The 18,723-nt window shown below is 44.7% G+C and overlaps 2 protein-coding genes across 2 annotated transcripts in view; both read right to left on the bottom strand.

Moving 5' to 3' along the window:
- LOC309655611 (uncharacterized protein) overlaps positions 1-4,780 on the bottom strand; it is a gene marked incomplete at its 3' end in the record, with an annotated part of 398,594 nt that extends 393,814 nt beyond the window's left edge. Inside the window, exon 1 of the mRNA XM_082450958.1 lies at positions 3,256-4,780. The remainder of the gene's footprint in view (positions 1-3,255) is intronic.
- Positions 1-18,723, bottom strand: part of NID2 (nidogen 2) — a 79,302-nt gene that overhangs the window by 41,019 nt on the left and 19,560 nt on the right. The window contains 4 exon segments of the mRNA XM_082448360.1: positions 4,787-5,017; positions 6,362-6,562; positions 8,086-8,331; positions 8,760-8,909. Of these exon segments, the coding sequence (XP_082304486.1) occupies positions 4,787-5,017; positions 6,362-6,562; positions 8,086-8,331; positions 8,760-8,909 (828 nt within the window).

Below are 18,723 nucleotides of genomic sequence, written 5' to 3'. Positions count from 1 at the left end.
AATAGCACGCTTAATCTTATTAACATGACAAAAAACTTGTACCCTTATTAGTATTATACCAAATTTCACCATCCATTAACCTAAATTTAATACTATCCTTATCCATACTATCTATTATAATTGGAGAGTTATAACATTATAAAAATCTATTCATCAATTGATGGGCATTTGGGTTGTTTCCACCTTTTGGCTATTATGAAGTTTTCATAAGCTTTTCTTTCTCTTGGTATATAACTAGGAGTAGAGTTACTCAGTCAAATAGTAACTTTGTGTTTAACTTTTTTGAGAAACTGCTGTTTTCCACAGTTACACCATTTTACACGCATACCAGCAACATGTGAGGGCTTCAGTTTCTCCACATGCCCACCAACATGTGCTATTATTCATTTTTTGACTATAGCCATCCACATGCATATAAAGTAGTATCTCATTATGGTTTTGATTTTTGCATTTTCCTGATGATTAATGATGTTGAGCATTTTTTCATGGGCTCATTGGATGATGTCTCTGGAGAAATACCTATCTAAATTTTTTGCCTATCTTTTAATTAGATTATTTGTCTCATTGAGTTGTAAAAGTTCTTCATATATTCTAGATACAAGTCTCTTATTAAATATATGATTTGCAAATATTTTCTCCTATTCTGTAGGTTGTATTTCACTTTGTTGATAATGCCCTCTGAAGCACAAAAGTTTATTTATTTTTTTAAATTTATTTTTGGCCATGCTGTTTGGCTTGCAGGATCTTAGTTCTCCAACCAGGGATTGAACCCGGGCCATGGCAGCACTGAATCCTAACCACTGGACCACCAGGGAATTCCCAAAAGTTATTAATTTTGATGACACTCCATTTATCTATTTTTTTCTTTTGTTGCTTGTACTTTTAGCATAATATTGAAGAAGCCATTGCCAAATTCAGGGTCACAAAAGTTCACCCCTAAGTTTTTTCTAAAATTTTAATTTAAGTACATTAAGGCTTTTGACCCATTTTCAGTTAATTTTTGTATATGGTGTGAAGTAGAGGTCCATCTTCATTCTTTTTCTAATGAGTATTATTCAATTTTACTACAATTCTTGTTTGTCTAGAAATAGATTTAACAATACTTCACTATTTTATAATGCTTTACAATTAGGCAAAACGCTTTCAGGTTTGCATATGCAACGTTTGCATATGCAATTTCATTTTTTAAGTGAAGTATAGTTGATTTACACTATAAGTTTCAGCTGTATAACAGTGATTCAATATTTTTATAAATCATACTCCATTTAAAGTTATTATAAACTATTAGCTATATTCCCTGTGCTGTACAGTATATCCTTGTAGGTTATTTATTTTATACATAGTAGTTTGTACCTCTTAATCCCCTACCCCTACCTCGTACCTCCCTCTGTCCCTCTCCCCACTGGTAACCACTAGTTTGTTCTCCATATTTATTTCTGTTTTGTTATATTCACTTCATTCACGTTTGTTTTTTGGATTCCACATATAAGTTACAGCATACAGTATTTGTCTTTCCTTGTCTGACTTATCTTACTAAGCATAAAACCCTCCAAGTCCATCGTGTTGTTGCAAATGGCAAAATTTCACTCTTTTTCATGGCCAAATAGTATTCCAGTGTGTGCATATATATGTATGTGTGTGTGTGTGTGTGTGTGTGTGTGTGTGTGTGTGTGTGTGTGTACCAAGTGTTCTTTATCCATCCATCTGTTGATTGGCACTTGGGTTCCTTTCATGTCTTGGCCATTGTAAATAATTGTGCTATTAACGTTGGGGCACATGTATCTTCTCGAATTTTTTTTCATTTTCTTCAGATACATACCCAGGAATGGAATTGCTGGATCATATGGTAGTTCTATTTTTAGTTTTTTGAGGAATCTCCAAACTGTTTTCCACAGTGGCTGCACAGATTTACATTCCCACCAACAGTGTACAAGGGTTCCATTTTCTCCACATCCTTGCCAACACATTTATTTGTGTTCTTTTTGATGATAGCACCTCACATCTGTCAGAATGGCTATCTCATTGTGGTTTTGATTTGCATTTCCCTGATGATTAGCGATGTTGAGCATCTTTTCATGTACCTATTGCCCATCTGCATTTCCTCTTTGGAAAAATTTCTATTCAGTTCTTCTGCCCATTTTTCAATGAGTTGTTTGGGGTTTTTTTAATGTTGAATTGTATGAGCTATTTATATATGTTGGATATATTGAGCATCTTTTCACGTGCCTGTTGGCCATCTGTATGCCTATTTTAGAAAAATGTCTATTCAGGTCTTCTGCCCAATTTTTAATTGGGTTATTTAGTTTTTGGCATTGAGTTTTATGAGCTGTTTATAAATGTGTGGGTTTATTTCTGGGATCTCTGTTCTGTTCCATTGATTTATGGGTATGTTTTTATAACAGTACCATACTGTTTTGATTACTGTAGTTTTGTAGTATAGTCTGAAGTCCAGGGGCATGATACTTCCAGCTTTCTTTTTTCTCAAGATTGCTGTGGCTATTTGGGGTCTTCTGTGGTTCCATATAAATTTTCAGATTATTTGTTCTAATTCAGATTATCTGCTTTCATTCTTGTGAAAAAAAAAAATGTCCTGGGCATTTTGATAGGGATTGCATTAAATTTGTAGTTTGTTTTCACTAGTATGGACATTTTAACAATATTAATTCTTCCAGTCCATGAACATGCATATCTTTCCATTTCTTTGTATCATATTCAATTTTCTTCATAAATGTCTTATACTTTTCAGAGTATGGGTCTTTCACCTCCTTGGCTAAGTTTATTCCTAAGTGTTTTATTCTTTTTGATGTGATTCTAAATGGAATTGTTTTCTTGCTTTCTCTTTCTGATAGTTCATTATTAGTGTATAGAAAAGCAACAGACTTGCGCACATTAATCTTGTATCTTGCAACTATACTGAATTCATTTATTAGTCATAATAATTTTTTGATGGAGACTTTAGGGTTTTCTCTATATAGTGTCATGTCATCTGTAAACAGTGACAGTTTTACTTCTTCCCTTCCAATCTGGATGTCTCTTCTTTCTCTTGTCTTATTGCTGTGACCATCTTCATCCTTTTGCATGTGGATATCCAGAGTTATCCCAGAACCATTTGTTAAAAAGAGTACTCTTTCTCCTTATTGAGTTGTTTTGGCATCCTTGTCAAAAATCAATTGACTGTAAATGTGAGTGCTTATTTCTGGATTCTAACTTCTATTCCCATTGATCTGTATATCTATCCTTATTAGAGGACTGCACTGTATTGATTACTCTTAAGTTTTGAAATCAGGAGGTATGATTCCTCCAACTCTGTTCCTTTTCAAGATTGTTTTGGCTATTCTAGGTTCTTTAAATTTGTATATGAATTTTAGGATCAACTTTTCAGTTTCTGCAAAAAAGCTAGCTGATAGGATTGTGTTGAATCTATACATCAATTTAGAAAGCACTGCCATCTTAACAATATTATGTCTTCCACTTGTGGTTGCCAAGGGGGATGGTGGGGAGGGGAAGGGATGGACTGGGAGTTTGGGGTTAGTAGATGCAAACTATTACATTTAGAATGGATAAACAAGGTCCTACTGTATAGCACAGGGAACTATATTGAATCTCCTGGGATAAACCATAATGGAAAAGAATAAAAGAAGAATATATATATGTGTATAACTGAGTCACTTTGCTGTACAGCAGAAATTAACACAGTATTGTAAATCAACTATACTTCAATTAAAAAATAATTAATTTAAAAAACACAATATGTCTTCTGATCCGTGAACTTAGAATGTTTTTCCATTTATTTAAGCCATCTTTGTTTTCAGAAACATTTATAGATGTCAATGTAAAAGCATTGCACTTCTTCCTAAAAATTTATTCCTAAATATTTTATTCTTTTGGAAATGGAATCGTTTTAATTTCCTTTTCAGTTTACTCATTGCTACTTTATAGAAATAAAATTAATTTTTGTATACCGATCTTATATCCTGCAAACTTACTGAACTTATTAGTTCAAAGTTTTTTTTATTAATGAATTCCTTAGTTTTTCTACCAATAAGATCATGTCAGAGAAGAATAGAGATAATTTTACTTCTTCCTTTCCAATCTAGATGGCTTTTTTTTTTTTTTTTTTTTTTCCATTTTCTTGCCTAACTGCCCTGGCTAGAACTTCTAGTACAGTGATGAAGTGAAGTATCAAGAGCAGGCATCTTCTTTCTGATCTTAGAGGGAAAGCAACCAGTCTTTCCTCATTAAGTATGATGCTAATTTGGTTTTTTTCATACATGCAAGTTCTATTTCATTTTGTTCTTTTAGGCACTGGCTCTTTGTCCCACCTTGATTTGGTGAAATCCTTCTCATCTTTTAAGTTTTAGCTAAAATTTCACTTCGTTGGGGACATCATTCCTGAACCTTGCAACTAGGCTCACAGCACCCTGCACTTATCACAATCATAACAAATATTTGTCAGCATCAATCTCCCTCCTAACTTGGCCACACGTTGTTCACAGGTGTATCACCAACACAGACGGCACACAAAATTGGGTGTTGCAGCAAACCAGCCTCTCATGTATATGCTCTATTCCTGATCTTGGCAGGAACACTATTCTAAAAGTTCCATTTCTACCTCTCAAGGACAGGACCCTGCTTTATTCATCCTTACACCCAGCACCTAACAGAGCCTGGCACTCAGTTACCCTTAGTAACCTATGTGAATCATTCTGAGGCCACTCAAAAGGCATGAAGGAAAGAAGGTTGGATGTAATTTTTGCCCAGCAATAACAAAAAAGGGAAACCATACCTTCAACAGGGCCAATTTGATTGGTCACAGCGAATCTGAGCACTTTTTCTTCATCCGTGTACAAGGCAAAGACCCGGTCCACATTCAGCTGCTGGGTGGTGGGGGTGGCCCAGTGTCTGGGGGCATGCCTGCATGCCTGGTAAGTGATGTTCTGGTGGATGCGGTAGGACCGTGTTTGGTTGATGGCACCCAACGTGAGAGAGTAGGCTCTGGAACTTGTGGAGGTCACAGCTGCAATAGATATTATTCAGTCAAACGAGGAAATTTACAAATATTAAATATAGCGGTTTTTTTATGTGAGGTGAGTTTCTCTACACAATTTTTAATGTAGTTGCTGGAGCATGTCCCCTTGGGAAGTTGGAGTTTATATGGGGAAACCTGCAAGGCAATCCCAAGAACCCATGTAGATGTAAAACCAAAGCACTGAGAGGGAGGAGGTATAATCACTGCTGTCAATATTCACAAAGAATAAACTTTACTATATGCCAGCCATGCCCAGCACTCTATAAGCAGTGCCTCATTTATTCCTCACAGCAGCCAGTGAGGTGGGCCCTGCCATCTTGTGTGGAGAGTCTCACAGAGGTTAAAGAGTTAATTAAGTAGTCTAAGAAGCAAAGCTGGTATGCAGAGCCGGAACTGGAACTTAAGTTGGCCTGACTCTACCCCGCTCCCCCCAAGTTTTCAACCAATCCATCCATCAGTGCATAGAAGAGAAGACTTCCAACACCTTGCACTAAGTCTGGAGGCTTCTGGGGAAAGGGGCGGGGGTCTTTTATCTCCATCTGGGTGCAGAGTTGGGAGGCCAGGCAGTTTTCTAGCCATCAGCTACCCTGTGCCCAGGCCAGATCTCTGCTGCTCATTCTCTTCCCTGTGCCTCTTGCTTGGCTTCCAGCTCTCACACCGCACGAGAAGCAAAGGCACAACTCAGAACAAACCCCTGTGCTGCAGGACAGCAACCGAGATTGGGGCAGCGTCTCAAAATCAGGGGGTGTCTTACAGAACACATCACACCTTACACATATCAACCAAGTAAGAGAGACAGAAAAGGGGTGATTATTCTCATTCTAAAGATGAGAAAATAAGCTCTCAGACAGTAAATGATCTTATTCCCCACATATTTTAAACATATCCATGATAAGAATTCCTGTCTTCTGACTCCAAATCTAGTGGTAGTTGTACAACACTGTGCGGCATTTCTGATTTCAAAGCAGGCTGAAACAAGGTTACAGAACAAGTATAAATTCCAATAATCAATATTTTTCCACAGCCCAGACAGCAGGATGGTTAAAAACGGTACAAAATTATACCATCCCTCCCCACCCCATAGACAAGGTTGTTATTATGTTATTATTATCTGCAAATATTGGGTAGGGATGTTGATATTCTTTTGTACAACAGCCAGCACTTTTCTCACACTAATAAAATAACAAGAATGATAAAAAACACTGAGCTCATTTCATGTGCCACACACTGTTCTATAAGGACATTCCACGTAGTCACTCACATAATCCTCACAACTATCTCGTGAGATACGCACCATCCCCATTTTACGGAGTGAGAACTGGTTGCACGTACCTGAGTCCGAGTAGTGGTAGAGCTCCTTGTAGGGAGCAATGTGGGCTGTGAAGTTCGCTGGGATGTAAGGCACCTGGCCTTGAATGTTGGTTTGAATGCTCAGATAGTTCTCTGGGTCCAGCCCCTCAGCAGTTTGAGTGATTCGAACCCTTTCCTCTCCTGGGTAGAAAGTAACTTCCATGTCATGGATAAAGGTAGCACCTGGAGAGGAAAAAAATCCAGCCCAGGGATGAAAGGAGGCCTTGCATCTTCCAGCAATAATCACCAGTGCATACTTCCACTTCCCAATTTCTGCTACTGTTGGGGATGGTGCCTAAGGAGATCTGATAACCAAGGTTAAGTACTATCAGCTGTTGAGCTCACCAGTTCCCCGAACTTTCTGTTACAGAGCATGGTTCCATTCTATCCCATCTCACACTGCTTCTCTTTGTAGGAACTTGTTTTCTGTGAAAAATAAACCCCTAGGAACATCCGTGACCTTTCTCTTTCTATGGCTGTCAGACTTAACAAAAACAATCAAAAATCCCCAGGATACCCATTTACATTTGAATATCAGATGAATAAAAAACATTTTTAGTATAAGTATGTCCCATACAATATTTGGGGCATACTTATACTAAATTATTCAATTATTAATTGTTTATCTGAAATTCAAATGTAACTAGGTATACTGTATTTTATTTATCTACTTTTGACTCAAGGTTTTATCAAAACTTGATTAAGAGCAAGATCCTACAAATGCCTACTGAGCTCTACAGCTGGAGGTGGGCCAAGAACTTTTCTCTCACACTTTATGTGCAATAAAGATAAATCCACTAGGAAACAAGGGGTAGTGAGGTGAGAAGCCAGAAAGTATTCTCTACACCCTTGCTATCAAAGGGTGGTCCTTAGACCAGCATTATCATCTCCTGGAAGCTTGCTAGGAAAACAGGATCACAGACACCCCAGGACTGCCACCCCCGGCCTACTGAATCAGAACCTGCACTTTCCCGAGGCCCCAGATGACGTGCAGGTGGGTTAAAGTCTGAGAAGCACTGTCTATACTATTATAGATCAGAGTCATCAGGGGACAAAGAGGAAAGGCACCCCTCCCCCATGAAGTAAAATCATCTCCAGGTGCCCTGGAACTACCACCTGCATCCCTCTTTGGCAGATCTGTGAGTGACACCTGAATTACACGGAAGCTTCAACAAACTGGGGTAAGAGGGCATGAATGCTCTAAATGGGATCATCCAATTTCTCAGAACAACCTGGAGAACCTTTAGAAGAAATCACTGTCTTTTAAAAACAGTCCTGGGGCTTCCCTGGTGGCGCAGTGGTTGAGAATCTGCCTGCCAATGCAGGGGACACGGGTTAGAGCCCTGGTCTGGGAAGATCCCACATGCCGCGGAGCAACTAGGCCCGTGAGCCACAATTACTGAGCCTGCGGGTCTGGAGCCTGTGCTCCGCAACAAGAGAGGCCGCGACAGTGAGAGGCCCGCGCACCGCGATGAAGAGTGGCCCCCACTTGCCGCAACTAGAGAAAGCCCTCGCACAGAAACGAAGACCCAACACAGCCAAAAATAATTTTTAAAAAAACAGTCCTGCAAGGCCAAACCATCCCCAACTACCTCCGGGCAGAAAAACTACACCTGTGTGGCTCTGAAACTTTGGACAACTGACTACTGAATAAAAACCCAAGGCTCCAGGCTGCCAAAGCCATGGTGACCTGTGGCCCTCCTCACCTGTGAGGCTGAAGCCGTTCTCCCAGCCTGGTCTTTCTAAAGCAAATAGCCAGCCAAACAGGCCTCCGATCGGCGTGAGCGGGAGAAGGGCCTGGGCGGCGGGCTGCGGGATGTGGCCGATGGCCAGGTAGGCTCTGCCGTCGTCACCCACCACATAAGCATGCAGGTCCGCGTCGGTGAAGTGCACGGGCGTGTGGCCCACGCGGAGGTGCCCACTCACCTTCCCATTGACTCGATGAGGTGTCCCTGAGAGACAGCAAACCCCGTCAGCCTTGAACGTCGTCCACACGCACAGATAAAACTATCCCACTGACAGCTCCCCACACTCCACCTTCAGCCCTTTTCACGACTCCCTAACCCACCCACTACCCATCTAGGTACGAAACAGACCTGCCTTTGATCTCTCTTCTCCCATCCTCCCTCTCTCCTGTCCACTTGGACTCTAAGGAGCTAGCCAAAAGGGAGGAAACATTTCTGTTTAATCAAGTTGGGAAATCAGCCCAAGCGTGTTCATTCCTCAAACGTTTACGGAGCACCTGCAAGTTGCTCGGGCTTTGATTCCAGCAGCAGAGACACAAGGTCCATAAACAGAGCTCACACTGGCAGCTGGAAACAGCAAGGGACAGAAACAGACCCAGAGCAGCCCCCGCCCCAATCAAGCCAGCACCCCTCACCTTCGGGCAGACAGTGCTTCCCGTTCCCGTAAAACCTGGACCGACAGTGGCAGCAGAAGCCCGTGGCGTAGTCAGTGCAGAAGGCGTGCCGGGAGCAGCGCTCGTGGTTGTGTTCGCAGGTCTCCTTGTTGGCAGCGTTGTACGTGAAGACTGGAAAGTAAAACAAACTTGCATGTAAAGGACTAAGGGAGTCCAGCATCATGGTTGCCAAGGTTCATCACGGACACAGCATCTGCTCCATAAAATCCATTTAGATTGTAATAAACAAATGGGGTTTTGATGATTAAGAGACGGAAATAACATTCAACTCGGGGGAATTAACTTGCTTTGTCTGCTGGCAAGAAGTACTGCTGACTGCTCCCATCTGGTCTCTCTGCAGAGCTGGTGAGCGAGGATAGGACTGCACCCCTCGGTGCAGTGACAGGAAAGCCAACCAGGAAGTACGTGTTAGGTGGAACTGCCATCTTCTGGGTCAAAAATGGCCAAAGGTCAGCACTTTTATATGGTTCAAACTAATATTAATGAGCTCCCGAGAGGAAGACCAAAGAGAGAAACTAACGAACACGGTCTTCTGTCTAACCATTCTTTTATTTTTGGTAACCCTGAACTTGAAGAGAATAACCTATAGCTTGTCTTACTTCCCAGGAAAAAAATTTTTTTCCTGAAAGAGAAGAAGGGCATTAAAGAAAGAACACACATACACACACACACCCTAAAGAAAGTGTATGGGAGGCAGGTGGAGATGGAGGGGGAGGAAACAGGGAGCTTGGCTGTGAAAGGCTCTGTGCCTTTGCAGGGTTTCTCGTGGTGGGTGTGGCCCGAGCCGGATGTCAGGGCAGCAGCGGAGAGCCTGGCCATAGTCACCATTCTCTAGGAAGCCATGTGGATCTGGGTAAGCTCAGTGCTCCAGTAGCTGTTCCTTCCAGCTCCCGCTTATTTAGCCCATAAAAAAAAGAAAGAGAATCATTTGTGCTACCAAGAAACAAAGGAACTGGAGCAGATGCTATTGTCCCTAAAGGGAATGGCCAAGGAATTGGGGTGTGGCTGGGGGATGCTGACAGATAAGAGAAAGCTTTGTCCGGGACATGGGGGATGATCCCAATCCCAAGCACGGCCGCCAGGAGGCAAAGTGGCTGTGCACACCTCTGCCTCTGCACCCCCCAGAACAGGAGTTGGGTGGAGACTCCAGGAGCTGACTGAGCGAAGATGACACAGAACTCTAGTGCTAGACTCCAGTGCTGTTGTGAGGTGCCGGCTCCTGAGGAAGACAGATAACCTGCTCTTGGGAAAACCTGGGTGGCAGTTGTGTTCCACATCTAGCTCTGAAAAGGAGGAAATGGGAAGGGGAAGAAGAAATGGAAAGATCAGTACTTACCCAGTATTCCGGGGAGAACAGAAAACAAACCAACGTTGGGGCAGGGTGGGAATGTAGCACCATAGAAGTAACAATGGGGCCAGCGTAGACTTGTATCAGCAAGTGAGAATATAACAAAGTGAACATTGAAATAGTGCCTAATATATGCCAGGTACTATTCTATGAACTTTATTAACTCTTTTAATTTGCACAAGAGCAGGGACTTTTTTAATCTCTGTTTTGCAGGTAAACAAGCTAGGCACAGATTAAGGTGACTCTCCTGAAGTCACACAGGCAGTAGGTGGTGGAGTTGGGATCTGAACCTAGGAAGTCTGGCTCCAGATTCTTAACAGCTGCACTCAACCACCCTCCGGCAGAGCCCAAGGACATCGATCATGAGAGCCAGGCAAAGGATCTGCTCAGGTGACTGGGGTTAATCAACACAGGCTTCGGACAGTCAGGTTTGAGTCCTACTTTATAAATCAGGCTTAATGGGAGAAGATAGCAGAGATTGTCCAGATGGCTGTCACAGCTGACAGAAAAGCACAGGTAGGAGAACTGAGTAGCAGCAGTAGCGTTAACTTCTGGACAGTATTTGACTGCTGCTTACAGATTCTTGAGAAAGAAGTGAGCTGGGGGTTGGCAGGACGGACGATCTTGACTCAAGTGGAATATCTGACTGGGAACAGAGTGAGAGTGAAGTCGGTGACTCAAGATTTGGTACCAGGCCTACACGGCTGAGAAATTCCAGTTTGATAAAAATAGAAAATTAGGCATCACCATGAACACTTTTTAAAACAGGAAAGTGACACAAAACTCAAGGCAGAAAAACAGAATGGATAATAAAAAAGATAAGAGGTTGCTGTGAGAAAACAATGTATCCTTATCTATACCATCGGTTTAATAAGGGGGAAAAATTCCAGTTTGAGTAAAAATAAATGAATGTAACTTGTCAAAATCTTGGGTTTCTCCAGCTCTGAAAAGTCACAAGTATTAAGAAGCGGCCCCTGGAGGGACTGGCATAGTTGTGTGTTCATGGCGTCGGCTGCCATCAGGACTCTCCCTCCAGAACACAAGGGAAGCAGGGGCAGCAGAGGGTCCCAAGCTCTGACGTTCAACAGTAGCCTGACTCAGGTGGCTCTGCAGGAACCACAGAAATGCACCATGTCTGTTTCCTCCTCTCCAAAAATCAGGATGACACCCCTTCTCACACCTCATTGCCAGAAATCACGTTATTTCTTAGGGTACTTCTGAGCACCAAGGTAAAAAAGGCAATCTGACGCAGGACTAAAAGGTAGTCATTTTCAGGAAATTCAGGTAAAAATAAAACCACATTAACACTGTTCTGCCCTCAGATTAAAGAAATGATGGGTTTGTATTATGTTCCCTCTATTTGTTGTTCTGTGAAGACTTGTTCTTCCGCCCGATCCCTCTTCTAAGAGAGGATCATGAAACAGGGAGAGGTGAGCTGGAGGAGGACCACAGGTGTGCTGAGTTGGGTTAATTGAACAGAAACACTAGGAGGAGGCATGGCTTTTCTATGGGTAAAAGGAGAGGCTCAGCAGTGCAGCCAGCAACTTACAAATGCAACTGTGACAAAGTTTATAAGTTCATGGACACGCAGACCACAAGTTCCTAACAAAAAATAACGGTTAGAGCCCCATGAAAGGCTCTTACGAGACTGAAACTATAATTACGATGGGTTAAATTAACTATTGGTAAGCTGGCTTGGGGATCTTTTTCAAGTGTGTGTGTGTGTGTGTGTGTGTGTGTGGGTGGGTGGGTGTGTAAAGCTGCTTGCTCAGGATGGGAGTCACTAAGCCAAGAACACAAGCTCAGCCTTCCAGCCCACGCCAGTCACACGGGGGAAAGATGGCTGCGCTCCTAGTCAGAGGAACACCGGGATCCCTTTTCCGTGCCTGCCTTCACATGCAGACGTGCACGTGTAACACTGACAATGTCAGCTTAGATGAAAGGTAAACTCCTGTTGCAATTTTCTTTCATTCTTTCAGTAATTCAGACAAATACTTATCGAGCACTCCCTATGGGCCCGGCACTGGACTAGGAATTAGGGATACAGCTGGGAACAAAAGAGACAAAAATTCCTGTCCTGGAGCTTACATTCCCCCCTTTAGGCAGCAGTCAACAGACAGGTCAATTATTCAGTAGGGCGGATGGTGTCAAGAACCGTGCAGAAGCTTAAATCGGGGAGGAACAAGAGGGCTGGAGACGGAAGGTGGCTTTGCTTCTTTTAAATGACACAGCCATGGAGGGCCTGGGGAGAGGACGAGCTTTGGGCAGAGGCCTGGAGGAGGAGAGGGTGAGTGGGGGCAGGAGCTCTCGTCAGGCTGGCGGGGTGCGTGGGAGGAATGGGGGCAGGGAGACAGGAGAAGGTGGGAGAGGTAATCCTGGCCAGTTCTCACCCATCGGGCCTCACAGGTCAAGGGAAGGATTTGGGCTTTAGTCTGAGTGAGGGGGGTCGCTGCTGGGGAGAAAAGTGACACGGTCTGACTTACAGGAACCTCAGGAATGAGCCGGTGCCTTGATAGTAGGAGGTCCTGGTGGAGAGGATGAGAAGGGACCGAATCTGGAGTACTTTGAAGGTGGAGCTGCCAGGGTTTGCTGATGAATTGGATGGAGGGAGAGAAGAGAAGGAGTCGGGGGAGGGCAGAGAGAGGGAAGGAGAGGAGGGTGGGGAGGACAAGAGGAGAAAGAGAGGGGTCCACAGGGATGTTCATTTCCTGGCGTGGGAACTGGAAGGCTGGAGCTGCCATTTACTGGAGCAGGTTTGTGGCAGATCAGTTCTCCCAACACCTCTGAGGCATCTGGGAAGTCCCACCCCGGCTCTGACAGGGACTTATACCCTCAGCACGGCACTACTCAACCATTCAGAGGGACAGCTGCGTTCCTCCCTATGGATTCTGGGAACCACTGCATCAGAATCACCTGGGATGCCAATTAAAAATGCAAATTCCTAGGGCACACCTTAGACCTATCAATTCAGACTCTCGATGGGCAGATCCCACGAGTCTGTACCTTAGCCACTCCTGGGGTGACTATTACGTCCAGTGATTACAATGTTCAGGATATTTGCAAACTTTCCATTTCTGAGCCAGAGAATGCTGATTAATGTAGTGAATGAATTTCATCTGACCAATTAGCTCCTGCGGTGGCTGGGATTTCAGGGAATGCTCTAGCATTCATTCCTGGCCTGGCTGAGAAGCGGAATGCTGTGCTTATGGCCCACTTAGGCCAAACCCCCAAGCAGGGCACGTGAAGACCCTTAGTGGAGGGAACCGGGAGCCTGGGAGCCATTTCCCTTCCCTGATGAAGGGGGAGAACAGGACCTAGAAATGTGACCCCACGTGCGGCTCTCTATCCAGGGAAGAAAAGCCAGACTTCTGGCCAACGTGACTTCTCAAATTTCTATGGGAACTGCAGGTAGATTCAAAGATGCTGAATTCCGTGAAGGTGGGGAATCAGTGTCGAAATCCCAGCTGGATGAGATGTGCAGTGAGCAGATGCAAAAACAAAGTGGCACTTTTTCTTTTTCTGTGGTCATTTCTATGCCTCTGTACCTCACAGTTTTGAATGTGTTTTCACACACTTCTTCCTGTTCTGGTGAGGAGGTGGTATCCCCTCTTTACAGATGACACCACTGAGGCCCACAAAGATTACATGATCTTCTGGCTCTAAATTCCACGCGCCTTCCATTATACCAGCAGTACTCAAGTGTGATGTGCTTCAGAATCACCAGGAGACCTGGTTTAAAAAGGCAGATTCTGGGGACTTCCCTGGTGGCCCAGTGGGTAAGACTCCACCCTCCCAATGCAGGGAGCTTGGGCTCGATCCCCACTCGGGGAACTAGATCCCGCATGCGTGCCACAGCTAAGAGTTTACATGCCGCAACTGAAAAAAAGATCCCGCATAGCACAACTGAAGATCCCGTGTGCCCCAACTAAGACCTGGCGCAGCCTAAATAAATAAATATTAAAAAAATAAATAAAAAGGCAGATTCTGGGTCAGAAGGTGGAGGAAGGGTGTGGAATCAGCACTTTAAACCAGGGCCACGGGAGAAATAGCCACAAGTGGACCAGAGCCGAACTTTGAGAAATATAGTTTTCATTCCACAGATTCCTCTCTCCTGAATTTTACCCACTGGGGCAGGCTGTCTTCCAGACCCTCCGGGGACCCACGCTCTGCCTGGCAGCTCCTGTCACAGAGAGTCAGAAACGATAGGGACAAGTCTGCTGGCAGCTCGGGCCCAGCAGGAGGGCAGAGGCCAGCCAGGTTTGAATGAGCTCAGTTTGCAGCAGCTTTGTTAATTGAGGTTAGACCGTTGCTAAAGGAAACTTCACGTGAGGATTTTTTAAATCTCATTTCTTTTTTCCAGTTAATGCTTTTCACTCTTCTCCTATCCTTAACAGAAAGAAAAATGGGGTAGGGTTAGGGGGGCTATGTAAGGGAAAAGAAGCAAAAGTGCTGCCAGGGTACTTGAGACTTGTCCTAATTGGGAGTTTTTCACACAAATGGAAAACTCCTCCTCTGCACTTGTTCTGATCCATCCTTCAGTCTTCATTTCTCCAGAAACACTTAAGCGCTCGTCTTCCACACTGGCCCCGCCACGTGGAAGGCCAGCAGGCTCCACGGAGCAGACCGGGCTCATCATGCAAACGGGGACGGTGGGCTTCCTGCGCAGGGCTGCCCCTGGCAGCCGAGCTGTCTTTTACTTTTAACTTCCTGCTACCTCAAGAAAAAGGACCTACATTTTCACTGCAGGACAGATTTTTCTTAGGTTTCCCACCTCACAGAATGATAGATGAAGAAGAAAAACCACATCCAACTTTATAATGAAAAACAGTGGTATGCTTTTCCCTCCAGTTTTCGTCTGTTTTGGGGGTATGTGTGTGGTACATCGTGAAGCTTGTTGGGCAGTTATTAGGACCCTGTTTTTCCGTGGGGGGAGGGTTACATCCACCATCGTGAGACTAGCAGGTTCTCCTGTGCAGGTGTCTTCACAGGTATGGGGGTCCTCTTGTTCACAGTCCCTCAGCAACCTGGGGGTGCACCCGGGAGAGGGGCTTTTGTGCCTGGAAGGCTAGGCTGGGCAGCAGAGCCTGTTCGAATTCATCCCAGGGTAGAAGCTGCTTGAGCAACACATTCCTGAGGCCTCTCCCAAGGCCAGAAGTAGAGTTGGACCAGAAGCCACAGGGAAATCCCTGTTCACACCCTGGGCCTGCCCTGCGTGAATGCCGTCTAAGTAGAATCAACAGGATCCCATGGTGGAGTGAGAACACCTGAGGTCTCTGAAAGCCAGGTGTCCCACCCCCTTTCTAATTCATCATGCAGACTGAGGTCAAATTCAGCTCCCCATTGCACCACCTGGGCAGGTTTAAAAATCTCTACGACCCCTGTGAATCAAGCTTGTCCTGCTGCCCACAACACTGGCAGTCTCTGGTCCTAGGCATCTGGAGCCTCGATGGCAGCTGCCTCTCACATCCCCTGCCCGCAACTCACTCACTCCCTCCCTCTCCATTTCCACCTCACCACCTCCACTCTTATCACTCCTCTGTCCAGAATATGCCCCACTTTCTCCCTCTCTAAACTGAGACTCCGACCCCATGGCCTGGCTCAAGCCCCCCTCCTCCACGAAGACTTCCCTGATGGCACCACAGGTGAATCTGCCCTGCGCTGTGCTACCTGACAGCTTGCTCTAATCTTCACGGCTTCGCTGCAGTACTGGTCTGCCTCTTATGCAGACAAATCACTCAGTATTTTCAGCCTTCAATTTCCTTCTTTGTACTGTGAGAAGGATAATAGTATCTACCCCACAGGGCAATTCTGAGGATTAACTGTGCTAGTGCAATCCAAGCAAAGTTTCCTCTCAGAGTCTGAGTGGACATTTGATAAATACCAGTGAAAACTTCCACTAGTGCCCCGGTCAGAGAAGGGCACAGGGCAGATGCTCAGGTAACTTTTAGTTTGACAACAAGCTTCCAGAGCTGCTTGGAGAAGTAAGACCCCTGAGACAGAGAAGGCTTGTGCATCCAATTTACTGCCGGTTCTGTGGTCTATGAAAACAGAACAAAGCAAATAATACGATCGAGGCTAGAACTAGAGTGAAATTGGGACATTCTTGCCTGGTGTGGACATGATCTAAAAAGAATCTAGATTTCTCAACAAAAAGTCTATAAAAAGAGTCCCTAAGGGGGAAAAAAAAATTTAAAAGAGAAGGGAGAGATATTTGGGGGAGGGCTTTAAATTTTAATTTCTTGGTTTACCAAGCTGACTGCTATGAAGCTTTAAGGGGAAACTAAAATTTATTGGGCACAGTGCTTCCATGCCCAATTTCAATTCTCGCAACTCTTTGATGAGGTCTACATTATCTCCATTTTATAGCTGAAGAAAATGAGAGTCAAACAGAGAAAATGTCTTATCCCAAACCACATAGCAGAGCTGGGGGTCAAGCTCAAGTCCATCAAACACCAAAATCCACACTCCTCCACTGCATCAGTAGGAAAAGCTGGGCAAGATGGCTTGAGGCTGGACAGTTAGCAGGCGCTCTTTGGTGGGAGTCTCTGCCACCCCGCCCACCGGCTTTCCCAGAGGGATTCCACTTTTGCCTGATGGACCTCTGGGATGCCAACGTTTTGTTTGAAAAAACAAAGTTCACTGCCAAGAAAAACCAAGTAATTAACAATTGCGTGGTTCTATACAGTCAGCTCCCCGCTATCTCCGCGGATTCAAGGAACGGCGGATCCTGTGCAATGTTAAGGATCTGCGGTTAGGGGAACCCGCATTTGGGGGCGCCTGAGGATGCAGAACCGTGGATACGGAGGGCTGACTAAGGGGCTTGAGCATCCAAAGATTTTGGTATCTGCGGGGGGATCCTGGAACAAATTCCCCATGGATACCGAGTCTTCCTAAAGCCTGAGGTGAAACCAGAGGTTCACCTATTTTTCCCTTTCTGCTTTCAAGTTTTAAAGCTTTCCCTCTCTGCTAATATGGTGGTTGATTTCTTTTTTCTTCGCGTTTCAAAAACTTCTAGTTAGATATTTTTTCCTAAATGTTTCATTGTATTAACCAGCTGTTTAGAAGGCATTTTGCCATTTCTAAGATGTCAGTGGTAGACATCATCCAGAAGCTGATAAATATCATACACAGTTCATGCCCCGCGAGGGTTCTGGCTGCTGCCTGTTTTTCTCTAAGGCCAGTTCCCTAGACCCCTACAGCTATTCCAGCTTTTGCAGCCCTTCACAGTTCAAAGCAGGATGTGCAGCCCCTTCTTCTTAACCCTTTAACAACTCACGGCAGGGATCTGCTTTCTAATATTCCAAGCTCTTCCCAGGGCAGGAAATCACAACTCACAAATGAAAAGACCACATAGGAGCACATCTTTACCTCAAAATCTCTTTGATCAAAGTGTCTTTGATACTTGGCTTTACGTTTTGTTTAGATATACGGCACTTATGCTGAAAACTCAGGAGACTATCAGAAGGGTGTGAAGGTTCTGACGCCTTCCAATAAACTTCACATCTTCAACTTGAGAGAAATGTGGTCCTTAGGTACAAATTAAGGCACAAGTATTTAACAAGCCTGCTCTTCATTCTCTACCGCCCCACCCCCATTCCCACTGCTTTAAATCCTCTATAATTAGTAACAGCAGCCGCCATTTATTAAGATCCAACTAGTACAGACGCTAGCCAAAGAACTTCGTTATCTCTTTTAATCCTCTCGACAAATTTAGGAGAAACTGGAGGCTTGGACGCTACATAAAGTGTCACCCAGCCAGCGTGACAGCCAGGATTCAAACCTACACCGACGTTCTCCCTGTAATCATTACACAGTGCCGCCTCAGTCACAAAACAGTTTCACCTCTCCTGAAAGAAGGGCTTCTTCAAGCAAATTCTTGCAGATCAGGACCACAGCAGAGCCACCTGGAAGACCCTCTGCTAGGTCAACCTGTTTTACCATAAAAAGTATGGGAAACAGAAAAAGTGAAGGAAAAACACAAAGGTCCTAAAGAACGCTTTCACCTCTGACCTCTCTCCTCCCGTCAGAGGTCAGATGAGCAGTCCCTGGAACAAATGGGATGAATCCGTGGCCAGTTTCCCATTCAGGTGTTTACATCCCTGACGGGGAAGAAAGAGCTGACATGACAAGTCTCGCCTTCAGTAGAAGGTGACATGGGCTCCGTGTCTGTATTAATGAACCGTCACCTCCCCTGGGCATTTCTCTGCTGGCCCCTCGCTCTGGTCGGTGAGTCATGAAATGAGGGCAAGTCTCCGGGGAGCTGACTAGCACAGCTGCACAGCCGTGAACCAGAATTGACAAGACACAGGTGGTTCGCCGTTTTCTCTCCCCAGGGGTCCCCTCTCCCACACCCCCACCGCCGTGCCTCTAAGCGAGGGGAGCACCGGGGTCATCCCATCACAGAGGAAGAATCCGGAATGTTCATCCGAGCCAGCACAACCCGCTGCTTGAAACTAAAGCCTGAAGCCCTCCATTCCCGTAATGCGTGCGAAGCCTCAAAACGCTTTACCTTTGCTGAACTTTCAGACTGAAATAACTTCATTCCACGTGACAGCACAGCTGGCACGGGCAACCCCA

Source organism: Balaenoptera physalus (assembly GCF_965194825.1).
Source record: "Balaenoptera physalus genome assembly, chromosome: 2".
NCBI lineage: Eukaryota > Metazoa > Chordata > Mammalia > Artiodactyla > Balaenopteridae > Balaenoptera > Balaenoptera physalus.
Note: the sequence above shows the minus strand (reverse complement) of the source record. Positions and strands in the feature narration are given on the sequence as shown.